The sequence below is a fragment of the Erithacus rubecula genome (assembly GCF_903797595.1).
Source record: "Erithacus rubecula genome assembly, contig: scaffold_213_arrow_ctg1, whole genome shotgun sequence".
Lineage (NCBI taxonomy): Eukaryota > Metazoa > Chordata > Aves > Passeriformes > Muscicapidae > Erithacus > Erithacus rubecula.
In genome coordinates this window covers 130,155-153,809 of record NW_027636101.1, presented here as the reverse complement: position 1 = coordinate 153,809, position 23,655 = coordinate 130,155, and the positions used below count along the sequence as shown (strand labels likewise).

The 23,655-nt window shown below is 46.1% G+C and overlaps 1 protein-coding gene across 1 annotated transcript in view; it reads right to left on the bottom strand.

The window, feature by feature from the left end:
* Window positions 1–9,951: 9,951 nt before the first annotated feature.
* The window catches only part of LOC306815759 (uncharacterized protein), a 75,478-nt gene continuing 61,774 nt past the window's right edge, over window positions 9,952–23,655 (bottom strand). The window contains exon 3 of the mRNA XM_079332305.1: window positions 9,952–10,393. Within this exon, the coding sequence (XP_079188431.1) occupies window positions 10,009–10,393 (385 nt within the window). The 3' untranslated portion in view covers window positions 9,952–10,008. The remainder of the gene's footprint in view (window positions 10,394–23,655) is intronic.

Genomic DNA, 23,655 nt, shown 5'->3' with positions numbered 1-23,655 from the left:
AAAAGAAAGAAAAGAACAAGAAAAGAAAAAGAAAGGAAAAGAAAAAAGAAAAGAAAAGAAAAGAAGAAAAGAAAAGAAAAGAAAAAGAAAAAGAAGAAAAGAAAAACAGAAGGGGTGATTAGCTATTTATATCCAATTAGAATTACATAAGAAGTTGCAGTACAAGGACAATCATGCCTTGATTTACATTTTACATTTTAATGTTATGTATTGTTCTCTGATATCAATTAAACCTCCTAAAAAGGTATTATCATTTACCTGATGACATTTAGGCAAGAGGAAAAATGAAAATAGAAAAGCAGTGTCAGAAGATGACATTTTTCCTTGCTGTTTCTAGAGCCCCACCATCCCTCCTTTGCAGCAAACAGGATTCAGAAAATTTTCTGGTTTTCAGCAAACACCTTCACTGCAGTGAATTTATTTTACAAGTCAGCCACCCTCTTGGAAAACATCTGTATTTAGCAGGGAGCCAGACTTCCAAAAACCATAGCTGTAAAATTTAGCTTCTGTTTTAAGCCCCAAAGCCTGTTACGTGAGAAATTTCCACAGGAAAAGAGAAAAAAAAAAAATCTTGTCTTCAGATGGACACAAATTTATAGTGAGATGAATCATAAATGTCACTCTGCCCAGTGAGTTCCTTTTCCTGCTCATGTTGTGCTTCTGACTTTGTGGTTCAGTGCCTGCTCTGACTGACAACCCCCCCTGAAAGTTCAGGAGATTTCAGGGAGATTTCCCCCCCACCCTCTGCATGTGGCTTCTGTTTTTATTGCACGTCCAGTTTTTCACCTTGGTGGGTGGAAAAAAATAATCTCCTCACTTGTTGTTTTGGCCTGAAATATAAATGTGTGTGTGTGCACAGATGTGTAGCCTTGAATATAGAGGATGATGTTGGGGTGTGCCTAAATATATTTATTTTATGGAGCATATTTACAGGGGGAATTGCCTAAATAAATATATATATTATGGAGGATATTTAAAGGGGGAATATGCCTAAATATATATATATATGTATTATGGAGCATATTTACAGGGGGAATGTGCTTAAAAAAAAAATATATATATATATATATTATGGAGCATATTTACAGGGGGAATTGCCTAAAAAAAAAGAAAAAAAAATATATACAAAATGAAACATATTTACACAGGGAATGTTCCTAAATATATATATTACGTGGAGCATATTTGCAGGAGGAATATGCGTAAATAAACATATATTTTATGAAGCATATTTACAGGGGGAATATACCTAAATATATATGTATTTTATGCAGCATATTTACAGGGAAAATATTTCTAAATATATATATATATGATGAAGCATATTTACAGGGGGAATTGCCTAAATATATATGTGTGTATATATATATATATATATATATGTATGTATTTTATGGAGCATATTTACAGGAAGGATGTATGAGGGAGGATCTTTTTTTGGCAGAGCTCAGCAGAACCCACAAAGAATTTTCCACCTTAAACCGAATATTCTGTGGGAGCTTCACCACCTGCTTTAATTTGCTTTTTTTGGGAGCAAGCCCAGCAGGAATTGCTGGAGGGAAAGTGCAGATCCTGCTGGGCCCTGGGGCTGAGGCTGCGTCAGTTCGGGTTCAGTGCCCCCCGTCAGGGCTGCTCCCCCAGGAGGGACAGCCAGCCTCAGCCCTGTCATCCTGTCTCCCTCTTGGGCTCATTTATTGGGATTGCTGGCAGGAAGCAGCCATGGGGAAAGGGGGATTTTGCAGTGACAACCCCCAGGAACACAAAGCTGGCCTTTGTCAGGGCTGTTCCCCAAATTCAGCTTCTCCTCGGCGGGGGCATCGCTGTTTCCTCAGGATTTATTGGGGTGCTGGCTCTTGGAGGCTGGCTATGGGGTTGGGTTATTTGGGTTCAACGAGTCTCAGGTGGTCAAGTACCCACAGCAAAGGGCAGACCACAGAAATCAGCGTGAGGGTTATTTACCATAACCATATACAAAACCACAGGCAGCAAAGGTTCCCTCAAATGCATCAGAGACGCTGCACATCTCTTTATTAAAGCCTGGCTGCTTCACTTCAATTTGCCTTTCAGCCCAAGCAGCAATCAAAGTCAAAAGCTCCAAATCAAAGCACAAACAAATCAAAGAACAAAATAATAACCAAAGCAAAACAGAAAAAAATAATTTTCTCTCCCTCCATTTTTTTTTGTTTTAACTTTGAATTGATCTTACTCCGTTGCAGCATTGCAGATGGGTGATAGGCAGCTATAAAATTCTTTTATTCACTCATAAATAAAATATCTGTGCTGCTTGAGAGTTATCCACTCATTTTGACAGTAATGAGCATTTTAGCAATCCATTATAAGCCATCTAAAGTCCTTCAGCCAGAGGAAGCAGATACCTGCTTAGAAATTATCTCTCTCTGCCTCTGTGTGAGTGGTGCTGCTCATCAAATTATTATTTGCTCTTCCAAATTATTATTTGTATAATTCCTGTTTCTGTCCAGACACCAAAAACTTGTTTTGAGGTGTTTCTTCTTCCTAAAGGAATTTATTTTTTCAGTTTTATGAATAATTCCATATTTTTGCATCAGGAAATTCCTAAGCTTATTAAAACCCTGAAGTCTCTTTTGGGTTTAGCTTTGTTTTTTTCCGACTTTCTCAACCACAATTTTCCCTTGATTTTTCCTAATCCTTCTCCCAGATTTCTGGCCCAGGACTTGTTGTTTCCCATAATATTTCCTCAGAGCCCAGGGAGCTGCCCCTGCTGCGAGCTCTGTCCATCTGCTGACTCCACATTCAGCACTGAGACGCTTTTCCCACTCCAAAGGAAAAGCAGGATGAAGCAGATTGGCATTTCCAAATTATGGGAAACTCAGCAATTACCAATTCTTGTAAATGGGAATGGTTTTGCAAAAGGAGCAGCAAGATTTAAAGCTGCCAGAAGGTGGGAAAAGCTCAGGATTTTGGGAAGATCTTTAAGGTTCATTCCAACCCAAACCATTCCATGACTCCATGATTTTAAATCCATCCTTTCCAAAGGTCCCTTCCCCACTTGAAATATTTTTTTCTCCATCCTCTTCACTCAGACAGAGACAAAGTGATTTGACCTTCTGGGCAATTCTATTGAAGTGGGATTGATGGTTGTATTTACTGCTCTTTCTCCAAAAGTTTGGTCATTATTGATTCATATCAATAAAAGGATTTATAAAAAGCCAGCATTTGAAAAGCTCTGTCTATGGGACATGTGGAACATGGATAACTTTAGGCTTCAATATTCCATACAGACCAGATGGTATTTTCAGAAAAAAAAACTCCTGAACATTCTCCCTGGATCTGAATTGGTTTGGAAGTTGGGGTCAAACTCAGCAGATCATGTCAAACAAATGAAAATAAAGGGAATATCGTTGCAAAGGTGAACTTTGTTATTTTGGAGACTTTGAAGATAACATTCCCAAGCATTTTAGACATCAGTCATCCCTTCCTGGCTGCAGGGGGAGGGAATTAAATTTCATGCCCTTCTATGAATTAGGAGCAGGGATTTCAGCTCCAGTTTACTGCAGTGTCAGAACCAGAACTCTTCTCCTCTGTCAGGAGAGCACTGATTTTTAGGGAATTTATCAACTTTTGGCCTCAAATCCTAATTTTCCCATTTTTCTTTAGCTCAGGGTCCAAATGGAACTCAGACCAGCCTGGGACAGTGGAAGGTGTCCCTGCTCATGGCAGGGGTGGAATGAGATGAGCTTTAAAGTCCATTCCACCCCAAACCAATCTGGGATTAAGATTAATTTCTGCAAACAGAAAAAATCCCCTAAATCACCTCAAACTTTTGATTCTCTCCAGAAGTGATGGATTTCCAGGACCACCATCCCCTCCTTCCCTGGAACAAACATCTCAGACCCAGCCAGGTGGAACCTCACCAGCACCACTTCCAGTCCCACCTTGTGGGAAATAAGAAAAGTATAAAACTCTTAAAAAGCTGTGTGAAAGCAAATTTTAGGATGGGGTGATGTAAGAATGCTGAAGATGCAAGGATCCAAACCAAATTAAATTTGTGATTTCTCCAGCCATCCCTCAAGTCTCCAGCTGAGACCCCAACTCTCCAGTCCAGCAGGGAGCCTGTGTTCAGGCTAGGTCAGGTTTCTTCTCCAATCTAATTTTAGGCCTCCTCTGTTATTATTTATTCAACAATGTGAATGAGATATAGATCTCCTTCATCGATTGCCTCCTTTGGAATTTGCCTGTTTTTTCTTGGATGTCTCACATCCACCTTATTCCTGTGCTGTGTCTAGCCTGGAAGAGGGGAAAAAATAACCCAAAATGAATCAGACTGCTTTTAAAAAACTTGTTCTCACAACTGTATTTACCTTAAATCCCATCATTTAGTCAGAGGCTGGAATTTAGAGTTTCCTCTGCATAGACCCAGTTGCAGCTGAGCTGTTGCAATCCACATTAATTTTCACAGGAATTCAAAAATGTGGCCTGGAATTCATCTTGGATTGTCCTCAGCAAATGCTGACATTCCAGAGTGGAGCATTTATTTTCATTTTTGTGCAAAACTTCTGTCCCCTTTGTATTTTTGGGGTTTGCAGGGTATCATTAACTTGGCAGAAAAAGAAATGGAAATTTATATCGTATAAATTCCAGGCAATTCATCCAGGTAGGGAATAATAATACAATATTAAAATATATAAAAACTTTAATAAAATCAGGAAGAGAACTGAGAGCTCTTTTCCTTGACTGGGAGGGTTCTGGATTCAGGATCTCACACCCTCAGGGCCTCATTTTGCAACTTGCTAAAAGAAGGATCCTCCCAGCCCAAATTCCAGGATCCTGGAAATCTGTGGAGGGATAAAACAGTTCATAATTGCTTGTTGTAATTAGTTTATTGGGACAGAAAGGTTTGATCATCTCTATTGGGTTGTGAGTCTCACATTTTAGTAGGAAAATTTTCCATCACTTGGAAATTCACTCCAGCAAAACTCAGTGTCTTGGGTTGCAGTACAGGATGTGTCCAGCAATGTGTGTTCTGTCCCATCTGCTGACCCGGCTGGGGCAGTGCCCCTGATCTCCTGGCACATATTCTCTGCTCATGGGCCATCTTTAAACCAGCTGGGCAATCATCTTTATCTTCCCACAGCCCATCCTCCCTCCAGGAGATATCTCCTGTTCATGGCCACTGAGTCCCAGGGCACGGCTGATAAAATTCCATCATCCCACTGGGAGATGCTCCAGCCAGGGCAGGAGCCAAGCCTTTCCTACCCAGAGAAAAAATGACATTTTGGACACCAAGGCACCTTCTTTCCACTGGATTCCAGAGGAAAACCAGACCCTTCCACATCATCCCTGGAGCTTCAGAGGAAACTGCACCTTCTCCAGGAGCACTGCTCCAGCTGAACCACATCTGCCCCTGCAGGAGGATGCAGCACCATGGAATGGGACTGTGCCACCACCCTGACTGACTGACTGTGCCAGCTTGGATTCTGACTCTGGCAGGGTTGGGATTGTTCTGTGTAATACTGCATTTCTATTTTAATTTTCCTAGGAAAGAACTGTTATTCCTAATTCCCATCTCTTTGCTTGAGAGCCCCTTAATTTCAAAATGATAATAATAATTTGGATGGAGGGGGTTAATAATCTCCATTTCAAAGGGAAGTTTCTGCCTTTATTGGCAGACACCTGTCCTTCAAACCAGGACAATTTACTCCTCACAAACTCCTTGGTCATATTTGGGCCTGTTCCAAGCAGCACAGAGCAAAGTTTGGACTTTTTGGGATAACAGAGTGTGAGGAAGGAGAGGTTTAAGCACAGGGATGCAGCGTGGGGTTCCACCTCCCTGTGGGCCAGGTCCTTGTCCCTGTTTTATGTGATCCCAAGCCAGGCAGGCAGGATCATCCCCTACTTTGGAAAGAATCCATCCAGGGAAGGATGAGCTGCTGATCTGCTTGCATGACTGAAAGCAATCACCCTCCTCAAACAAACAAACAAACAAGCAAACAAACAAACTCTTGGTAATTAAAAGAACTTTATTAAGGTTGCAAAGTCAAGACTCAGAAATTGGACATTTTCAGACACTTGTGCAACTTTTGTTTCTGGCCTTTTTGTGATCCTCATGACAGCTTTAACAGTTGGGTTTTTTAATTTTTTTTTTTTTTTTTTTTTTTCCCTGAGCTGCTGTTTTCAGCACAGGATGGGGCTGCACACAAATAGTGAGGAGTACAGCTCTGTGCTCAGCTTTGCTTGTTGCACAACCCAGAGCCTGCCCTGCAGATATGGGATATCAGTTTCCTCATTGCCTTTCCTGTGGTAAGGTGGCCTCACAGGGGCTCCAAAAAATGGATTTTTAACTCTTTGTGGCCTGCTGGAAGGAGAGGGTGCAACACCCTTGTTTTAAAACACCCCCAAGAACATCATATCCAGCCTTTGGATGAACTCCACTGTCACAGAACATTCAGAAATTTGATTTTTCCATTTCTAAGAGCCTGAGAGTTTTGTTTTTCAGCCTTCTTATAGCTGGTACCAACATCCAAGAATAGGCTGAAGACTGATTGAAGTTCTGGATTTCAACATTGTGGCAACCATGACTGGTTTGGCCTGTGGAAAATGAGGAATTCAGGACTTGGGATGAATCCTCAGAGACATCAGCAGGGACCCAGTGGCACAGGCAGGAGCAGAATTGAACTTGCCCAAGGCAGCAGTGAGGCTTTTCTGCTCTTCTGCTCTTTTCTCCTCTTGTGCTTTTCTGCTCCTCTGCTCTCCTGACTCATTGGCTTCATATTTTCCAGATGTCTTCTGACTTTATCCTACCTTACCCCCTGCCTTGGTTCATTCCCAGAGTTGTTGTTATGGGAAAGATCCAGGAATGAATTTGCCAGGTCGAGACCCCAAATTCAGCTCAAACTTCTTTGTAGACCTGGAATTCCAACCTCTTGGAATTGAGCAACTTGGATTTCTAATCCAATTTCAAGCCAATGTCCTTTTAAGACCCCAAATATGCCTTTTCACAGCCCAAATCTTTTGTGCATCCCAAATCCATCTTCCCACCCCAAAATCTCCTTTTCCCACCTCAAATCCCCTTCTACCACCCAAGGTCCTTTCCTGTCTACCCCAAATCCTTTTTCCCACCCAAAATCCTCAATCCCCACCCCAATTCCCCCTTTCCTCCCTCCAAATCTGCTTTTCCATCCCAAAATCTCCTTTTCCCACCCCAAACCCCCTTTTTAGGTTTCCCCAGGTGTTTTTGGGATTCCACTGGGGTTTTGGGGGTTTTTCCCAGCATCGTACCCAGGGTCTCTGCATATATTGCACCAGGAGCTGCCCCCACCCCAAATGAATCCCAAATCAACCTTAAATCAACCCTAAATGAACCCAGCTGTGTCCCTCAGGGCTGGAGTGGTTTGGGTCTGGTGGGTTTGACCCCAAAGTTTTGGGGAAGGGAGAGGTTTGATCCTAAAGTTGGGGGGATTTGACACCCCAGGGTTTGGGATCAGAGCTTTTGACCACAGAATTTGGGTATCAGAGGCATTTAACCCAAATTTTGGGATCAGAGGGGTTGGACACCCCAAATATTTCAAACCCCAGAGGTTAGGAATTGGGGGGGTTTAACGCCAAAGTTTGGGGTCTGGGGGGGTTTGATCCTAAAACTTGGGGTCAAGGGTGTTTTACACCTCAGGATTTGGGGCTTGGGGAGGTTTGACACCAAATTTTGGGGATTTGGAGGATTTAACCCCAGAGTTAGCAGTTGGGGGCTGAGGTGATCCTAATATTTGTGATCTGGAGGGGTTTGACACCCCAGGGTTTGGGTTTGGGGGGGGTTTTGACCCCAGAATTTGGCGATCAGGGGGGCTGAATCCCAAATTTTAGGATCAGAGGTGTTGGACACCCCAAATACTTCAAACCCCAACGTTTGGGGACTGGGGGGTTTTGACCCTCTCAGTTTGGGGTGAAGGTTGAGATCAAAACAATTCCCTGGAAACAGCGGCGAGACCGGGAGTAGGAACGGGATTGGGCACAGGATCAGGATTGGGAATGGGAACGGGATCAGGATCAGGAACGGGATTGGGAATGGAAATGAAATAGAGATTGGGAATGCAATCGAGTTTGGGAATAGGAACGGAATCAGTATTGTGAAAGGAATCGAGATTGCAAATGAGATAGGGTTCAGAAATGGGAATGAGATCAGGAATGGGAATGGGATTGGGATTGAGAATGGGAACAAGAATGGGATGAAGATTGGGAATGGGAACGAGATAGGGATTGGAACCAGTAATGGGATCGGGATTGGAATGGGAATAGGAACCGGATTGGGATCAGGAACAGGTCTGGGAATGGGAACAGTAGGAAGATTGAGAATGGGATCAGGAACAGGAACGAGTTAGGGATTGGGAACAATATCGGGGTGCTAAAGCCATGATATAAATAGGTGCTTTGGTTGGGAAATCTCAAATTGGAGAACTAAAAACAGTACAGGCAGGAACAACTTTTGTTGACTGGGAACTGGAATTCCAGACCCTGGCAGTGTGATCCATGCAGGACCATCCAGACTGGGATCATGGGGGCTGGGATCACATGGACTGGGATCCTCCTGACTGAGACTGAACAGACTGGGACCAGATGGATCAGGGGCCGGTGGCAGATCCCCACCGGGGGGACACCGGATTGGGGGAGCCCCGGGAGAGCCGCGGCTTCCCTGAGCGGGACCCCAGAGAGAGGAGAGCCCCAGAACCCCAAAGCGGGACCCCGAGAGGGGGGAGGGACCCCTGGGATTGCCGGGACCCTGGCGGGGGTGCTGGGGCTGGAGGGGCACGATGGCCACAAAGGGGTTCGGGGGTCCCGGTGCCGGGAATGGCTGCTCCCAGTATGAGCCCGGTCACTCCCAGTATGAGCCCAGTCGCTCCCAGTATGATCCTGGTCACTTCCCCATCGGTGCCTGCAGGATCCCTGTTGCTCCCAATATGAACCCACTCATTCCCAGTCATTCCCTCTGATGATACAATTTGCCCCCAGCAGGGTCCCAGTTGCTTCCAGTTCCTCCAGGTTTTGTCCAGTGTGTTCCCAGTTCTCCCAGTTGCCCCCAGTACAGTCACAGTCACTCCCGGTGTAACAGAGTATGTGTAAGGCTTTGCTAATCAAACATTGCTAAACTAGGGAACATGGCCAAAAGACCACTGAAACTTGCTTAAAAGTTTATGTCTCTAATAACCACAAACATCCTCTATGTGTATGTGCTCAGGTTGTGGATGCTTGCAAAAAAAGGAATAAGTCAACCAATGGCTAAGAGAAGAATACCACGGCCTTCCTCCCCACGACCACCAGAGCCCCCAGCAACTGGCTGTGCAGACACAGAAAGAACGTGAGAAGATGCTGAAAGGCACGGACACGGGAGAAGATGAAAATAACAGAGGGACTGACACGGAGTGGGGTGCGCGCCGCTGGTGGAGCGGAGACTCCCCGGACCCCAGCGCTGATTTGCTTATTGCTGCTTGCTCAATAAATTCTTAATTAATTCCATTTATTGGAGTTGATCAGTTTATTACAGATAAATTTAAAACAATGCAGACGTAGAATGGGGCATGGACCGGGAATGGGGACAGGGAATGGGAATGCGGTCAGGGACTGGGAATTCTGCACTTGTCATGTGGACAAGGACCTCGACAGGGACCAAGACCTGGAATATGAGACAGGGATAGGGAATGGAATTGGGAATAGGACTAGGAAAGGGGACAGCGACAGGGAATGTGTTCAGGGACCAGGAATGCCGATGGGAATAATGCAGTGGGACTGAGAAAGGGACCAGGTGGGGGAATGGGACCGGAAGGAGAACAGGGACCAGGAATTTGGCTGATAGAATGGGGACCGGGAGCTGTACTACAAGACTGAGAGCATGAAGGGAACAAGGAATAAGGGAGAGGGTCTGGAACTACAGGATCGAGACCAAGACTGACAATGGGATGGAGAATGGGGACAGGGACTGGGAATGGAACTGGAGCAGTGCACAAAGCTCCTCCCACACTCAGGGCACTCGCAGGGCTTCTCTCAGTGGAGACGACGTTGGTGTCTGGTCAAGTGAGAGCTCTGTGAGAAGCTCTTCCCACACTCGGGACACTCGTAGGGTCTCTCCCCAGTGTGGATGCGCCAGTGCCTCACAAGGGTGGAGCTGTGCTTGAATCCCTTCCCGCAGTTGGAGCAGCGGAACGGCCTCTCATCCCTGTGAGTGCGATAGTGCAGGAGGAGACAGGAGCTGGTCTGAAACCTCTTCCTGCATTTATCACACTCGTAGGGTCTCTCCCCATTATGGATGAGCTGGTGCCGGATGAGATGTGAGTTTTGCTTAAAGCCCTTCCCACAGTCAGGACACTCATAAGGCCTCTCATCCAAGTGACTGCGATAGTGCCCGAGGAGAGTGGAGCTGGTGTGAAACCTCTTCCTGCATTTATCACACTCATAGGGCATCTCCCCAGTGTGGCTCCTCTGGTGCACACTCAGGTGTGAGCTGTGGCGGAATGTCTGCCCACACTCCCCACATTCGTAGGGCCGCTCCCCTGTGTGGATTCTCCGGTGTTGGATCAGGTCACATCTCCACCTGAATCTCTTCCCACATTCCCCACACTCGTAGGGCCGTTCCCCTGTGTGGATTCTCCGGTGTTGGATCAGGTCACATCTCCACCTGAATCTCTTCCCACACTCCCCACATTCGTAGGGCCGCTCCCCTGTGTGGATTCTCCGGTGTCTGATCATGTCCCATCTCCACCTGAAGCCCTTCCCACATTCTGAGCACTTGTGGGGCTTCTCCCCATGGTGAAGCTGCTCACGCAGCCCCAGCTCCGAGCTCCGGCCGCCTCCCCGGCCCGGGCTGGCTCTTTCCTGCTGGGATCCCCGGGCTGTGCGTTTGCAGCCCCTCCTGCTGCGGGATCTGCGGGGCTTTTCCTCCCCGTTGCATTCCTGAGCCGTGGAGCCGCTGCAAACGCCCTCTTGCCCGAGGCTGTGCCGCGGGGATTTGTCCTCCCTGCTGTCCATGCTCAGCTCCTTGTCTGGGGAGGAAGGACAAGGACAGGATGGGATTTGCCTCTGTGCCAGAGGCAAGGGCAAGGAGATCGCACCAGGGCTGTGCTGCAGCCGGGGCCGTGCTGGGCTGGGAGATGGAGCAGGACACAGGGGGAAAGGGGCACTGACTTCCTCCTCACCTGCTTGCGGCTCCTGGGCCATTGAACACGTCCTGACAGCCTCCTCTTCCTCTCAATGCAGCCCAGGTTTGGGAAATCCTGGTTTGGGGGGAAAACAAGGGCTGAGTGCGTTGGGTTTGATGGTGGCGCTGCCCAAGGGCAGCTGGAGCAGTCAGCGCCCCTTTCAGCCTCGGGGGCCCGGAGCCCGCTCAGCACCAACCTCCCGCACCCTTCCAGGCTGCCGGGGGTCCCCAGAGCCGAGGAGCCACCAAGATCCTGCCAGGGCCATTTCCGGCTTGGCTTTGGGCTCCTGCAAGATCCAAACATCCCCTGGACCGCAAAATAAAACCCTCCCGGAGCTCCTAATGATGGATTTGGGGCGAGCTCCCCCTCCCTGCTCACCTGCGGGATTTTGGGAGGCGATTCTGCCGCTCCCGGGGGACGCTGCGGTCTGTGCGGGCGTGCGGCAAAAGCGCGTGGTTCCAAAATCGCTCCTCCTCTTCCTCCCGCTGCTTCTCTTCTGTCTCTTCCCGCTCCTCCTCTTCCTCCCGCTCCCCCTCCTCTCCCAGCGCAGCCAGAGCCGCTGGAACTGGGGTGCCCAACGCCCTGAACAACCCCCAGGTCCCTCCCAGGACCCCTCAAATCCCTGGAACCGAGCGTCCCCCGCATCCCCTGGAAGATCCCCCCGTGTCCCCAAGCAGGTCGTTATTTAATCTCTATTTTTACCCTGGTTTTGGGTGTTTGGGAAGGATAAAGAGAAATGCAGAGAAAATCCAGGCCACGGGGAGCGTGTGCAGCCCCCAGCCAGGTGTCTTCCCAACACGGATCAGCAGCACCAGGGCTCAGGGGGGCTCTGCCCACCGGGGGTCCCTGGGGATCATCCAGCGCGGATCCTGCCATGGGGATGGAGCTGCAGCAGGGCACTGTCTTGGTTTGACAGACAGGTGTCTGCTGAGGAGCTCTGGAGCTTCTCTTGAAATGGAAAATGTAAACTCCCTCCCTCTAAATTAATATGACTTGGAAATTAAGGAGCTCTCTGGCAAAGATATGGGATTCAGAATAGCAGTTTTTTCACTGGGAAAATGAAAATACCAGTATAGTAATATCAAGACCAAAACACTGGCAAGGTCAGAATGCAACATGTAACCCTGTTGCTCAGGGTGTTGGTTACAGTCTGAATAATGGTACCTGTAGTTTTCTTGGAGGGACAGATGTGATTTTGTTGAAGCAATGATTTTGGAGAAGAGTGTAGTTACTTTTTTAACATCTGGTGGTCATGAAGATAGGCCTGGTCTTCTTCTGGGAATTTAGTGGGAAAGGCTGCTCTGATGTTTCAAATTTCAGATTTTATTTAGTCTGGAAATACTTGGCTTTTCTCCTTGGCTGGGGCATCTCCCATAAGGTATAACTCCTTGTGGGGAGGAGTTCTGAGGGATGGGTCATGGCAGAGATAAGGAGCCCTGCTCCACCTGGTTTCAGCAGATGGGGATAGAATGTATACTTCTGCTTGCATCTTGCATTGCAACTTAAGACATGATCTACTCCTTATTCTATTACCATCTGCATCCTACCTTAATTAATACCTTCTTTCAACTCTGCTATATATTTTTATCCACAGTGAAACTTTACACACAGTTCTCACTTCAGATTAGGTTTTTCTGTGGTACTCAATGGGTTTCTTTATCTTTCTGCATTACCTACTAAGTGTAACTAGGTTTTTGAGCAAAAACAATTGTACGGATTGGTTTGCCTTTGCTTGAGGTGGGCCTAATCTAAACAGTCTTAAAATACCTTTTATGTGTCCTACAGGGACTTTATCCCCATGCACTGTGTGCAAGGCTTCAGACTGGGCAGGACTTGCTTGAGTGATGGACTCTCAGGTGTTGACTGTTTAGGTGGCTTCTGTTATGTTCATTTCTCAATTTTTGGATGTTTCCCTGCCAAGTGCCTTTAGGGTAGTTTCAAGTAGTCTGTTGTACAGTTCAACTTTCCTGGCAGCTGGTGTGTGATAAGGGATATGATCTATTTATTCAATATCCTGGTTTTTGGCTGAGGTGTTTCTAAGGCTGTTCTTGAAATGGGTCCTGTTGTCTGACGATTCTCTCAGGGGTGCTGTGTCTTTATAGGACTTGCGTTTTTGGGCTTCAGACGGTGTTTTGAGTAGTAGTGTGAGGTACAGGGTGGGTTTCTAATGATCTAGTGGTGACTTCTACAATTGTGATCACGTAGCACTTGCCTTGGGGGGTTTGAGGCAGTGTGATGTAGTTCATTTGCTGGGCTTCTTTATACTTATATTTGGAATACTGCCCCCCATATTAGAGAGGCTTTATGGGCTTGGCTTGCTTGATTTTAGCACCTGTCTTACAGTTATGAATAACTTGAGAAATGCAATTTATAGTTAAACCTGCTTTTTCAGTTTTGTGCCTACTTATAGGTGGCATTTTTGCCTTGATGGCTTGAGGCAGTATGAGCCTATTGAGCTAGGAACAACTCTCCCTTATGTTGCTAATTTATATTTATTTGTGACATCTCTATTTTTGCAGCTCGATCTACTTGCTCCTTGTTTCAGTGTTCTTTATTAGCCTGACTTTTGGGGTCATGGTCGTCTACATGATGGACTTTTACAGATAGTTTGTCTGAGTGGCAATGTTTTTGCATTCATCAGCAGCCTCAATTGGTTTTCCTTTATGTTGCTAACTGGCCTTTTTTTACCTTTCTAGCTCACTCCACAGAGCATTGGTTACTATTTATGATTCAGTATAAGGGTAGAGCTTTGGCCAGTTCTCTGTTTCAGCAGTGTCCAGGGCCAGCTGAATGGCTTTGAGTTCAGCAAGTGCACTGATTCTTCTCCTTCAGTAGCCTGTGTGACTCGTCGTGTGGGGCTCCCTGCGGCCACTTTCCACTTCTGGTTCATCTCAACCATGAGACAGAAACTGTCAGTGACAAGAGCACAGCGTGTTTCTTGTGCTGGCAGTTGGTTGTATGGCTGTCTGCATTTCTTCTCCCATTTGTTTTCTGTGCTTGTTTGGTATCACTGCTGAACGTTGCCAATAAGGAAACTGGTGTGCAAGAGTTGAGGAATCAGCTTTTGAAATTGTAAAACTGATCTGTAGGCATTTTTCCTCTTGGATTTGTAAAATTTGGTACATCATCAAAGTTAAGATTCTTCAGAATATAGCAAGATTGTCCTCTTTCCAGGGAGGCATCTGTACTTTAACAGAGGTCCTTGATCATCTTGCTGTAAAGGAGCAAGGTGCAGAGTAAGTCAGAGAGAAGTCGTTTAAGCTGGTAATACACATGGTTGTTTAGTGGAAATAAAATAACTAAGGTTTTGTCTTGAAAGAAAGTGAAATCTAATCCAATTGTGAGGGTCATGAGGATAAATACAAAGGACTAAATACAAATGAAGACTAAAAAGATATGAAACAGGGCTGGGCCTCACTGCCATAGCCCAGGCAGCCCCTGGATGTATTTGCCTGCCTGAATCCATCCCTTGCCCGGGCCCCAGGTTGGGCCGCTCTGGGGAATCTCTCACAGCATTCCTGGGATGATGCTGTTCCTTCCCTGGTGCCCCAGGGTCCTGCAAGCCCCTTTTGGAGCCACCCAGACACCTCCTGGAGCCTTTAGAGACGCCCGAGCAGAGCGCAGACAGGGATTGACTTGACTCTTCCTTGGAAGATGGAGGCAGGAGAATACTGCCCACCATCTTCTTTCCAGCTGCCCTCCATTTGCACTCCTGCAAATGCTGCTGCTGCACTCAGGCTCTCCATTGCAGGCAGTCTGGAACTCCTGCTCAAACCCATCCCTCTGTGTGCCCTCTTGGATGGAATATCAAGCAAACAACACAGGATGTGCAGAGAACATGAACTTTATTAACTTTACTACTCTAAAAATCTACACTACGGGGGACTATGGGGTAACAATCTTATGGCTAACTTAAACATGTAGAACAGGAACACTAAGGGGAAGGTGGAAAAGGTGATGGGGGTGGCTACAGGTAAGGATGGGGGGTCTCTAAAGCCTACGATGGTGAATGGCGCCGTGCCCAAGCTGGCACGGGTCACCCATTCCCTGCTGTGCTCTGTGCGCCGTGCTGGAGCTGGAGGTCAGCGCTGGGCGAGATTTAGGATCTCCTGCTCCTCCTCCTCTGGCTGGCCCCCTGTGCTGCTCTGCTGCTCTGGGCCCTCTGCTGGGAGCAGCGTTCCAGGCACTGCTCCAGCATGGTGCGGTTGTTCCTCAGCAGCTGGATCAGCTCTGTGGGACAGCCTTGTCCTGGGCTGCAGCTGCGAGGCCTCTGGCGCTGATTCTGCAAGGCAAAGCACAGGGATCCCGATGGAAGGGGCAGAGCAGGGCCCCTCTCTGGGCTGCCTTTGGGCTCTGAGCAAGAGAGCCAGGCCTGGCCAGGCTGCAGCAAGCAGAGCTCTGGCTGCCTCTGCCTGGGGCTGTCCCTGAGCTCAGCCCTGGCCTGATTCCCAGCCAGAGGCTCAGCTCCACTCTGCCATGGGGCCTTGGCCAAAGGGCTGCCCAAGAGGTCCAAGCCCATCCTTCCTGCCTGACCCCCCATCCCTCACCCTTCTCCAGCCTCTCCAGCGCCCTCGGTAGCGGCGCCATCCCAGGACAGTGCCTGTGGCCAGCAGCTGCACCAGCAGGCACGTCCAGGACTGCCACGATATATCCATGCAGGGGGTGGTTGGCTCAGGGTCCCTGTTCTGCTGCTCCGGCTCCTGCACATACAGGACCGTGCCCGACCCAGGATGGATGGTTGGGTCGGGACGATGGCCCAGGAGCAGCAGCAGATAAAGGTTCAGCAGCCATGGGACAGGGTCGGCCATGGTGCTCTATGCAGGCGCCACCAGCACACCCGCTCGGAACGTCTGTCCTCGCCGAGGTCAGCCCAGGCTGTGGGGCACGGCGGTGGCTGGGGACAGTTGCCAGGCACCATGCTGCCCCAGAGGCTGTGATGTCACAGAATCCAAGCACTGGCTTGGAAGAGTTCTGGGAGATCAACTCCAGCCTGTGATCCATGGTTACCACGGCAAGCAGATCTGAGCCTGGAGTGCTATGGCCAGGCTTACCTTGAACACCTACTGCAACGGTGACTGCACCAGTGCCCCCTGGGGCACACCATTCCCATATCTCATGCCCCTTTCTGGGCAGCAGTTCTTCCTAATGTCCAGTGTACACCTCTCTTGGCACAGCTTCAAACCCTTTCTTGTCCTTGCCCATCTCTGAGACGGCTGGCACTGCCTTGGCCACTCTCCTGTATGTGGAGAAGAGGCTGTGCCAACGAGTGCCACTCCTTGTTTGCTTGTGGCTGCTGTGGAAAGGAACATTCATGTATATTGCCATTTCTTAGAGGTTTTACCCCAGATTTTCAGTCACAGCTGTTCTAGTGAAAACAAGTCTGTTTTCATGAGTATTTGAAGGGTCATAGAACACAATGGAATTGTGTTCCATAGAATTAGGGAAATTCTGCTGATTTCGTTTTCCTGAGGTTTTGATATGAGTTGCAAATCCCAAAAAGTTTCTCTTTGGGGAAATAGTCATTCCACAGTTTACATTGTGTGGATATTGATTACTCAAAGTTGAGAACCTAATGTAGCTTTCAGCACGAGAAATTTTAAGCATCCTCTTATTGTTCTTCAAACAAAAATCTATTAAATCTGTTCTGTGGACAGAAATGGCTTCTGTGTTATTTCTCATAATTTATTAAGAATCTCATGCCAGGAAAAAGTCCGTAGTGCTGTGTGATTACCTTGGTACTGTTCTTTGGAATGGCTTTCCCCCCATTTTCTAAAGGTGCCCACAGAAAGGTCATAGATATGTGAGAAGTTCTGAAAGGAAAACTGGGTCTTTGCCTCCTGTTTGGAATCTGTGGTGAGCTGTGAGTCAGAGCTGATTTTACATGATGTTGAAAACATAATTTAACCTTTTTGCTGAAGGATACATTGATAAAATCAAAGCATAGCATGGCTGACACTAGTAAATGAATTAAAATGCTTATCTGGAATGTGTTTATTTGATTGTTATCCTAATATTGCGGTAATAATTATGGTATCTGAGTACTAACCAAGCTAATATCTAATTTTTAGTTGATTTTCTGTCCCTAATGTAGTGAACAGAATTTTAAGAACTATGTTTTCTCTCATAACTGAGGAATGTGTTCACAGGCTGAATCTAAATATCACTTTCTTTTTGCACAAGAGCAGTTTCATCTGAAGATGATTTTCCTTGCCCTCACTTTAACTTTTACTTTCTGTATTGTTGTCTGGCAGGTTGACCTTTTCAGATTGTGTGCTGAGAAATGCTGCTACTAAGGAGAGCTGGTGTCAAAACAGAGTTTCTTTCCTAGCTTTTATTTAAAATACTGAAAGACGAAAGGTTTCTAATTAAATTACAGAACTGCATATCATTAGGAACTATAGTTCTTCCCTGCTTGTATTTAGAAAAACAGGCTAATGCCAACTGAACTCCTAAAACATATACAGAGATCACAAGCAGCCACCACAAGTGGTATTCAATTCTGGGAAACATAGTTTTTGATAGAAATCATTTTTGCTTTAATAATACAAGCTTACTCTATTCTAAAATTGGGGAAATTAGGTATGTTCTGGACTATCTGCATTTTTATTAGTTTCCTGTCTTTTTATCATTTCTTCAAGTACTAGTTTTATACACTTGCTAGCTCATTATTTATGATTTAAAATGGTGTCTCTTAGGCATGTAACTTGATAGTATTGTGAACCATGAAAATAATGTTTTTTGGTCTGTCTTCATTTGATTAAGTGATTCCTGTGAAAGACTGGGGGGTTTTATGGTTTGAGATGGAAAAGAAGTAGTTCAGCAGCCTTGGCAAGTAAGTGTGCCAGTTTGCAAGATGAATATGCAGAAACACCTGTGGTTCAGCTGGAATATACAGTATTCTAGTTTGCTGCTGCTGGGGTGTTTTGTTTTGTTGGTCTGTGAATCCATATTCTATACAGTATCATTTGTCAGAACTCCACTTTTACAGTCCCTCTGTTTTCCCACTTCTGAATGATGGTTTTCTCCATGCCTTTTATTTGGGGAATTCTTGGTGATAAAAACAATACATGGTCCATAATGTTTTATATTGTCAAATGGTTATGCTCTTCCACACATTTTCTAATTAGCCTCCTTCAGTCTCCTTCTATCAGTTTTATTTCCCTGTACTACACTTAACACTCACATTTCAAAGCTTGTATTTTTATGCTAAATGCTTCTGCTGCATAATTAATTTGTCTTAAAAAAGAGTGTGTATGAATCAAACAGATTAATATTCTTCCCAGTCTTTCACAGTCTAAATTTATTTGGGAAAATGATTAAGAAAGATTTTCTCACTCTATTTCTGTCCTTGGATATAATTCCCCAGGCTATATTGAATCTTTTCTGCATAGAGGAGGGCAAAGTTTCAGTTGTTGCTGCAAAGTCTCCTAAAGCATCTCTACAGCTACTGCATAATTCCTTGTGACCTGGTCCATGTTTAAAGGTTATAAAGAGCATTTCTGCAAGAGCTGAGAAAGCACTGTAGAAATTTTAGCTTTAAATAATAAAGGCAAAGCCAAGTGTGCATCTCTGTTCTGTAGCTTTCCCTCTGCCTCAGTTTTATTCCAAGTTCTGCACAGAATAGAACCATGTGAGTCTTGGTGTGAGGCCACTGAAGCAGAGTTTTCTCTCTGGTTTCAGTTGCCCAACTGTCCCTTGTCATTCACAGGATCCTGTAAGCACATGAAATCAGTCTTTCAAAATATGTCAAAACCATTGCTTCTCTACCATAAAAAGTGTGGAGGTCACTTTCTGTTGTTTCAGTTCTGATTTGTTGTGTGAAAATTGCAGGTCCTCAAAGTTGTCCATGTCCTATTTCATCATCACATTTAATCATTTGCAGGTGCTAAAAATGCCCCTTCCTAAAATGACTTTGGATAGCAGTCATTCTTTGGTCTGGACTCAGAAATTGTGTGATTCACTCAAAAGACTGTAACCATATGACAGAAGAAGAGCAATTAAATATCAAAATTATTCAATTCCTCTTAATGTAGGGATTTAAATGTGTTCTGTTGCATTGTAGTGCTTTAGAATATTTTATGACACTTGCACAGGCATAGTCTGTAACCCATAAAACAAGAAAAAGGCCTAATTGCTCTGTGCATGGATTATTGATAACTGTGTGGTCTGTGAAGGAATGAGTCCAGAAAAAGAATGCCACTGAGTGTTAAAACCAATCTGCTTGCTGCATTTTAATTGGGATGAGAGTCTTAGGTCTTGGGCTTCAGAAATATTGCATTATGGATATGGTGCTTGCATTCTAATTTTAAAAAGAAATATGAGAAGTAAGTATTGATTAAGGAACTTTGTGCATCAGGGGTATAGTCACCATATGACAGATGAAGCCACTAAGCCTTGGGAGATTTTTGTCTTACTGTTCTAAACTTTAGATCTAGTCATTCACTTGGGAGGGGCAGGGAGAAGTTGGGATTTGTTCATAGAATTACTTCGTCTGCATATGGATTTGTGGAGGCATAACTCCAGCAATGCAAAAGTGTTTATTTCAGCCTGCCTCTCTCTCTCCTTATTTATTTCCTTGATTCATTTGTTCTCTGCTCTCTCTTACTGAACACATGGATCTAGACCTCCCTGATTCTCCTTCTCTGGAAGATACCAGCACGGGTTATACCAGTGCATGGGTTTTTTACAGCAAGCTTGGTGCACAATTTGTTTTAGGTTGGCAAATGGAGGCACCAGGAATGCAGAATACATTTAATTTCGTTGAATGTATCAAATAATTTCCTTCTGAATTCCCTTAAGTGACACAATTCAGTCCAGAGTCAAGTTTTACATCCAAGCTGATACAGAAATCATAATAATTCAGTCATATAATGGCTCAAACAGCACTGTTATAGTGCACAATTAAAATCTGTGACACTGAAATCCATTATCACCCTTGAAAGCTACTCTGGACACTTGGCACTTAAATTGATCTATTGATCCATTAATGCTCACCTTTTGCTAACCTATTGGTCAGGTAGTCTCCTTTAATTTTCCCCTTTACTGAAGCTATTCCACTGACCTACATGTAATTACGGTCCAACATGCATGCCTTTTCCAAAACTGCATTTTGGGAAGCTCGTGCTGGTTTTTGTGTGTGAGAAGTAAGGAAATTTCTGTTAACTTGGATAACTTTCCAGAAAAAGAAAAAAAACCCCAGAATCCCCATAGGTGATGTACTGTTTCTGTCTGATTTATATTTCACATGAACTAAGATTTGTTACCTATGGCTGCAGGGAAACAAATAAACAAAACCAAGAAGTTAATAACACGTCACAACTGAAAGGGTGTAAGGAGTGAAAATGGTGAAAATTATTTGGGTAAAAATGGTACTTGCAGTTGAATAAGATGTAACAGGACTAGGCTTGTTCTGTTCTGAGACTGAGGAATAATAGATGAGATGAAGAGTAACCTGAGTGCTCAGGGAGTCAAGAAGAAATAATGTTTGCTATTTTTCTTAACAACATCTTTTGATTCTAACTTTTTCTCTGAAAATTGGCAGTACAGCAGAAGATATATTCAGCAGTAACAGCAAACATGTGCCACATTCAGTTTAACCATTTGCCCATGCACTCAAAGATCCATGCTGTTGAATAAGGATAAAGGAGGGCAAAATTGGGATTTGAAACACTTTTCCTTCTTAAAGCAAGTAGTTAATTAAAATATCTTAAAAATAAAATACTGCTTCAGCAGATTGTTCTTAAAATTACATTGTTTGCTAAGTGTATATATTCCAATAGCCAGGAACTGTATGCCTAGAAAGCTAATAGTGTTTTCCTTGGAAACACCAGGGAAGATAAAAACACTAGGTGGTTCTTTTGCTTGGAAAAAAGAGAATTCAACTTTATCAAGTTGTCTGCTGATATTGAGGATTCTAAAACAGCACATACTTCCCATACCTTGTCCAGCACCTGCCTTGAAATCCCATCTCAATACATTTCATTATCCTGTAAGTCAAATAAGAACAGCTGAAGACATAGACAAGGCTTAACAGTAATGATGCATGTGGAGAGGAGTTATTTTTCTATTTTTAATTGAAAATTGGACAGGCTTTGAAAGTAAGCAAGTCCATGTATTGCTTTGAAGCTAACTAGAAGATCAGTCCATTTTGTAGTGAAATTGTTGCTGGGTGCTGTTTCTTCCCAGTATTTTGGTAGGTGGTCCCCTGCTGGCTGTCTGCATTTCTTCTCCCATTTGTTTTCTGTGCTTGTTTGGTATCACTGCTGAACGTTGCCAATAAGGAAACTGGTGTGCAAGAGTTGAGGAATCAGCTTTTGAAATTGTAAAACTGATCTGTAGGCTTTTTTCCTCTTGGATTTGTAAAATTTGGTGCATCATCAAAGTTAAGATTCTTCAGAAAATAGCAAGATTGTCCTCTTTCCAGGGAGGCATCTGTACTTTAACAGAGGTGCTTGATGCATCTTGCTGTAAAGGAGCAAGATGCAGAGTAAGTCAGAGAGAAGTCATTTAAGCTGGTAATACACATGGTTGTTTAGTGGAAATAAAATAACTAAGGTTTTGCCTTGTAAGAGAGTGAAATCTAATCCCATTGTGAAGGTCAGGAGGATAAATACAAAGGACTAAATACAAATGAAGAGCAGAAAGATATGAAACAGGGCTGGGCCTCACTGCCATAGCCCAGGCAGCCCCTGGATGTATTTGCCTGCCTGAATCCATCCCTTGCCCGGGCCCCAGGTGAGGCCGCTCTGGGGAATCTCTCACAGCATTCCTGGGATGATGCTGTTCCTTCCCTGGTGCCCCAGGGTCCTGCAAGCCCCTTTTGGAGCCACCCAGGCATCTCCTGGAGCCTTTAGGGACCCTTCCCAGCAGAGCGCAGACAGGGATTGACTTGACTCTTCCTTGGAAGATGGAGGCAGGAGAATACTGCCCACCATCTTCTTTCCAGCTGCCCTCCATTTGCACTCCTGCAAATGCTGCTGCTGCACTCAGGCTCTCCATTGCAGGCAGTCTGGAGCTCCTGCTCAAACCCATCCCTCTGTGTCCCCTCTTGGATGGAATATGAAGCAAACAACACAGGATGTGTAGAGAACATGAACTTTATTAACTTTACTACTCTAAAAGTCTACAATACAGGGGGACTGGAAGACTATGGGGTAAGAACCTTATGCCTAAATTACTTGAACACTTAGAACCAGAACACTAAGGGGAAGGTCAACTTCTTGTGGAAAAGTTGGTGGGGGTTGCTACAGCTAAGGATGGGGTGTCTCTAAGGCCTAAGATGGGGAATGTCGCCGTGCCCGGGCTGGCACGGGTCACACATTCCCTGCTGTGCTCTGCGCGCTGTGCTGGAGCTGGAGGTCAGCACTGGACGAGATTTAGAATCTCCTGCTCCTCCTCCGGCTGGCCCCCTGTGCTACTCTGTTGCCCTGGGCCCTCTGCTGGGAGCAGCGTTGCAGGCACTGCTGCAGCATGGTGTGGTTGTTCCTCAGCAGCTGGACCAGCTCTGAGGAACAGCCTTGTCCTGGGCTGCTGCTGCGGGGCCTCTGGCGCCGATTCTGCAAGGCAAAGCACAGGGATCCCGATGGAAGGGGCAGAGGGGCAGAGCAGGGCCCCTCTCTGGGCTGCCTTTGGCCTCTGAGCAAGAGAGCCAGGCCTGGCCAGGCTGCAGCAAGCAGAGCTCTGGCTGCCTCTGCCTGGGGCTGTCCCTGAGCTCAGCCCTGGCCTGACTCCCAGCCAGAGGCTCAGCTCCACTCTGCCATGGGGCCTTGCCCAAAGGGCTGCCCAGAGCTCCAAGCCCATCCTTCCTGCCTGACCCCCATCCCTCACCCTTCTCCAGCGTCTCCAGCGCCCTCGGTAACGGCGCCATCCTAGGACAGTGCCTGAGGCCAGCAGCTGCACCAGCAGGCATGTCCAGGACTGTCACGATATGTTAATGCACGGGGTGGTCGGCTCAGGGTCCCTGTTCTGCTGCTCCAGCTCCTGCACATACAGGCCCGTGCCTGGCCCAGGATGGCTGGATGGGTCGGGACGATGGCCCAGGAGCAGCAGCAGGTAAAAGTGCAGGATCCAGGGGACCGGGTCGGCCATGGTGCTCTGGGGAAGCTGCCACCAGCACACACGCTCTGGACGTCTGTCCTCGCCGAGGTGTGCTCAGGCTGTGGGGCACGGCAGTGGCTGGGGACAGTTGCCAGGCACCATGCTGCCCCAGAGGCTGTGATGTCACAGAATCCAAGCACTGGCTTGGAAGAGTTCTGGGAGATCAACTCCAGCCTGTGATCCATGGTTACCACGGCAAGCAGATCTGAGCCTGGAGTGCTATGGCCAGGCTTACCTTGAACACCTACTGCAACGGTGACTGCACCAGTGCCCCCTGGGGCACACCATTCCCATATCTCATGCCCCTTTCTGGGCAGCAGTTCTTCCTAATGTCCAGTGTACACCTCTCTTGGCACAGCTTCAAACCCTTTCTTGTCCTTGCCCATCTCTGAGACGGCTG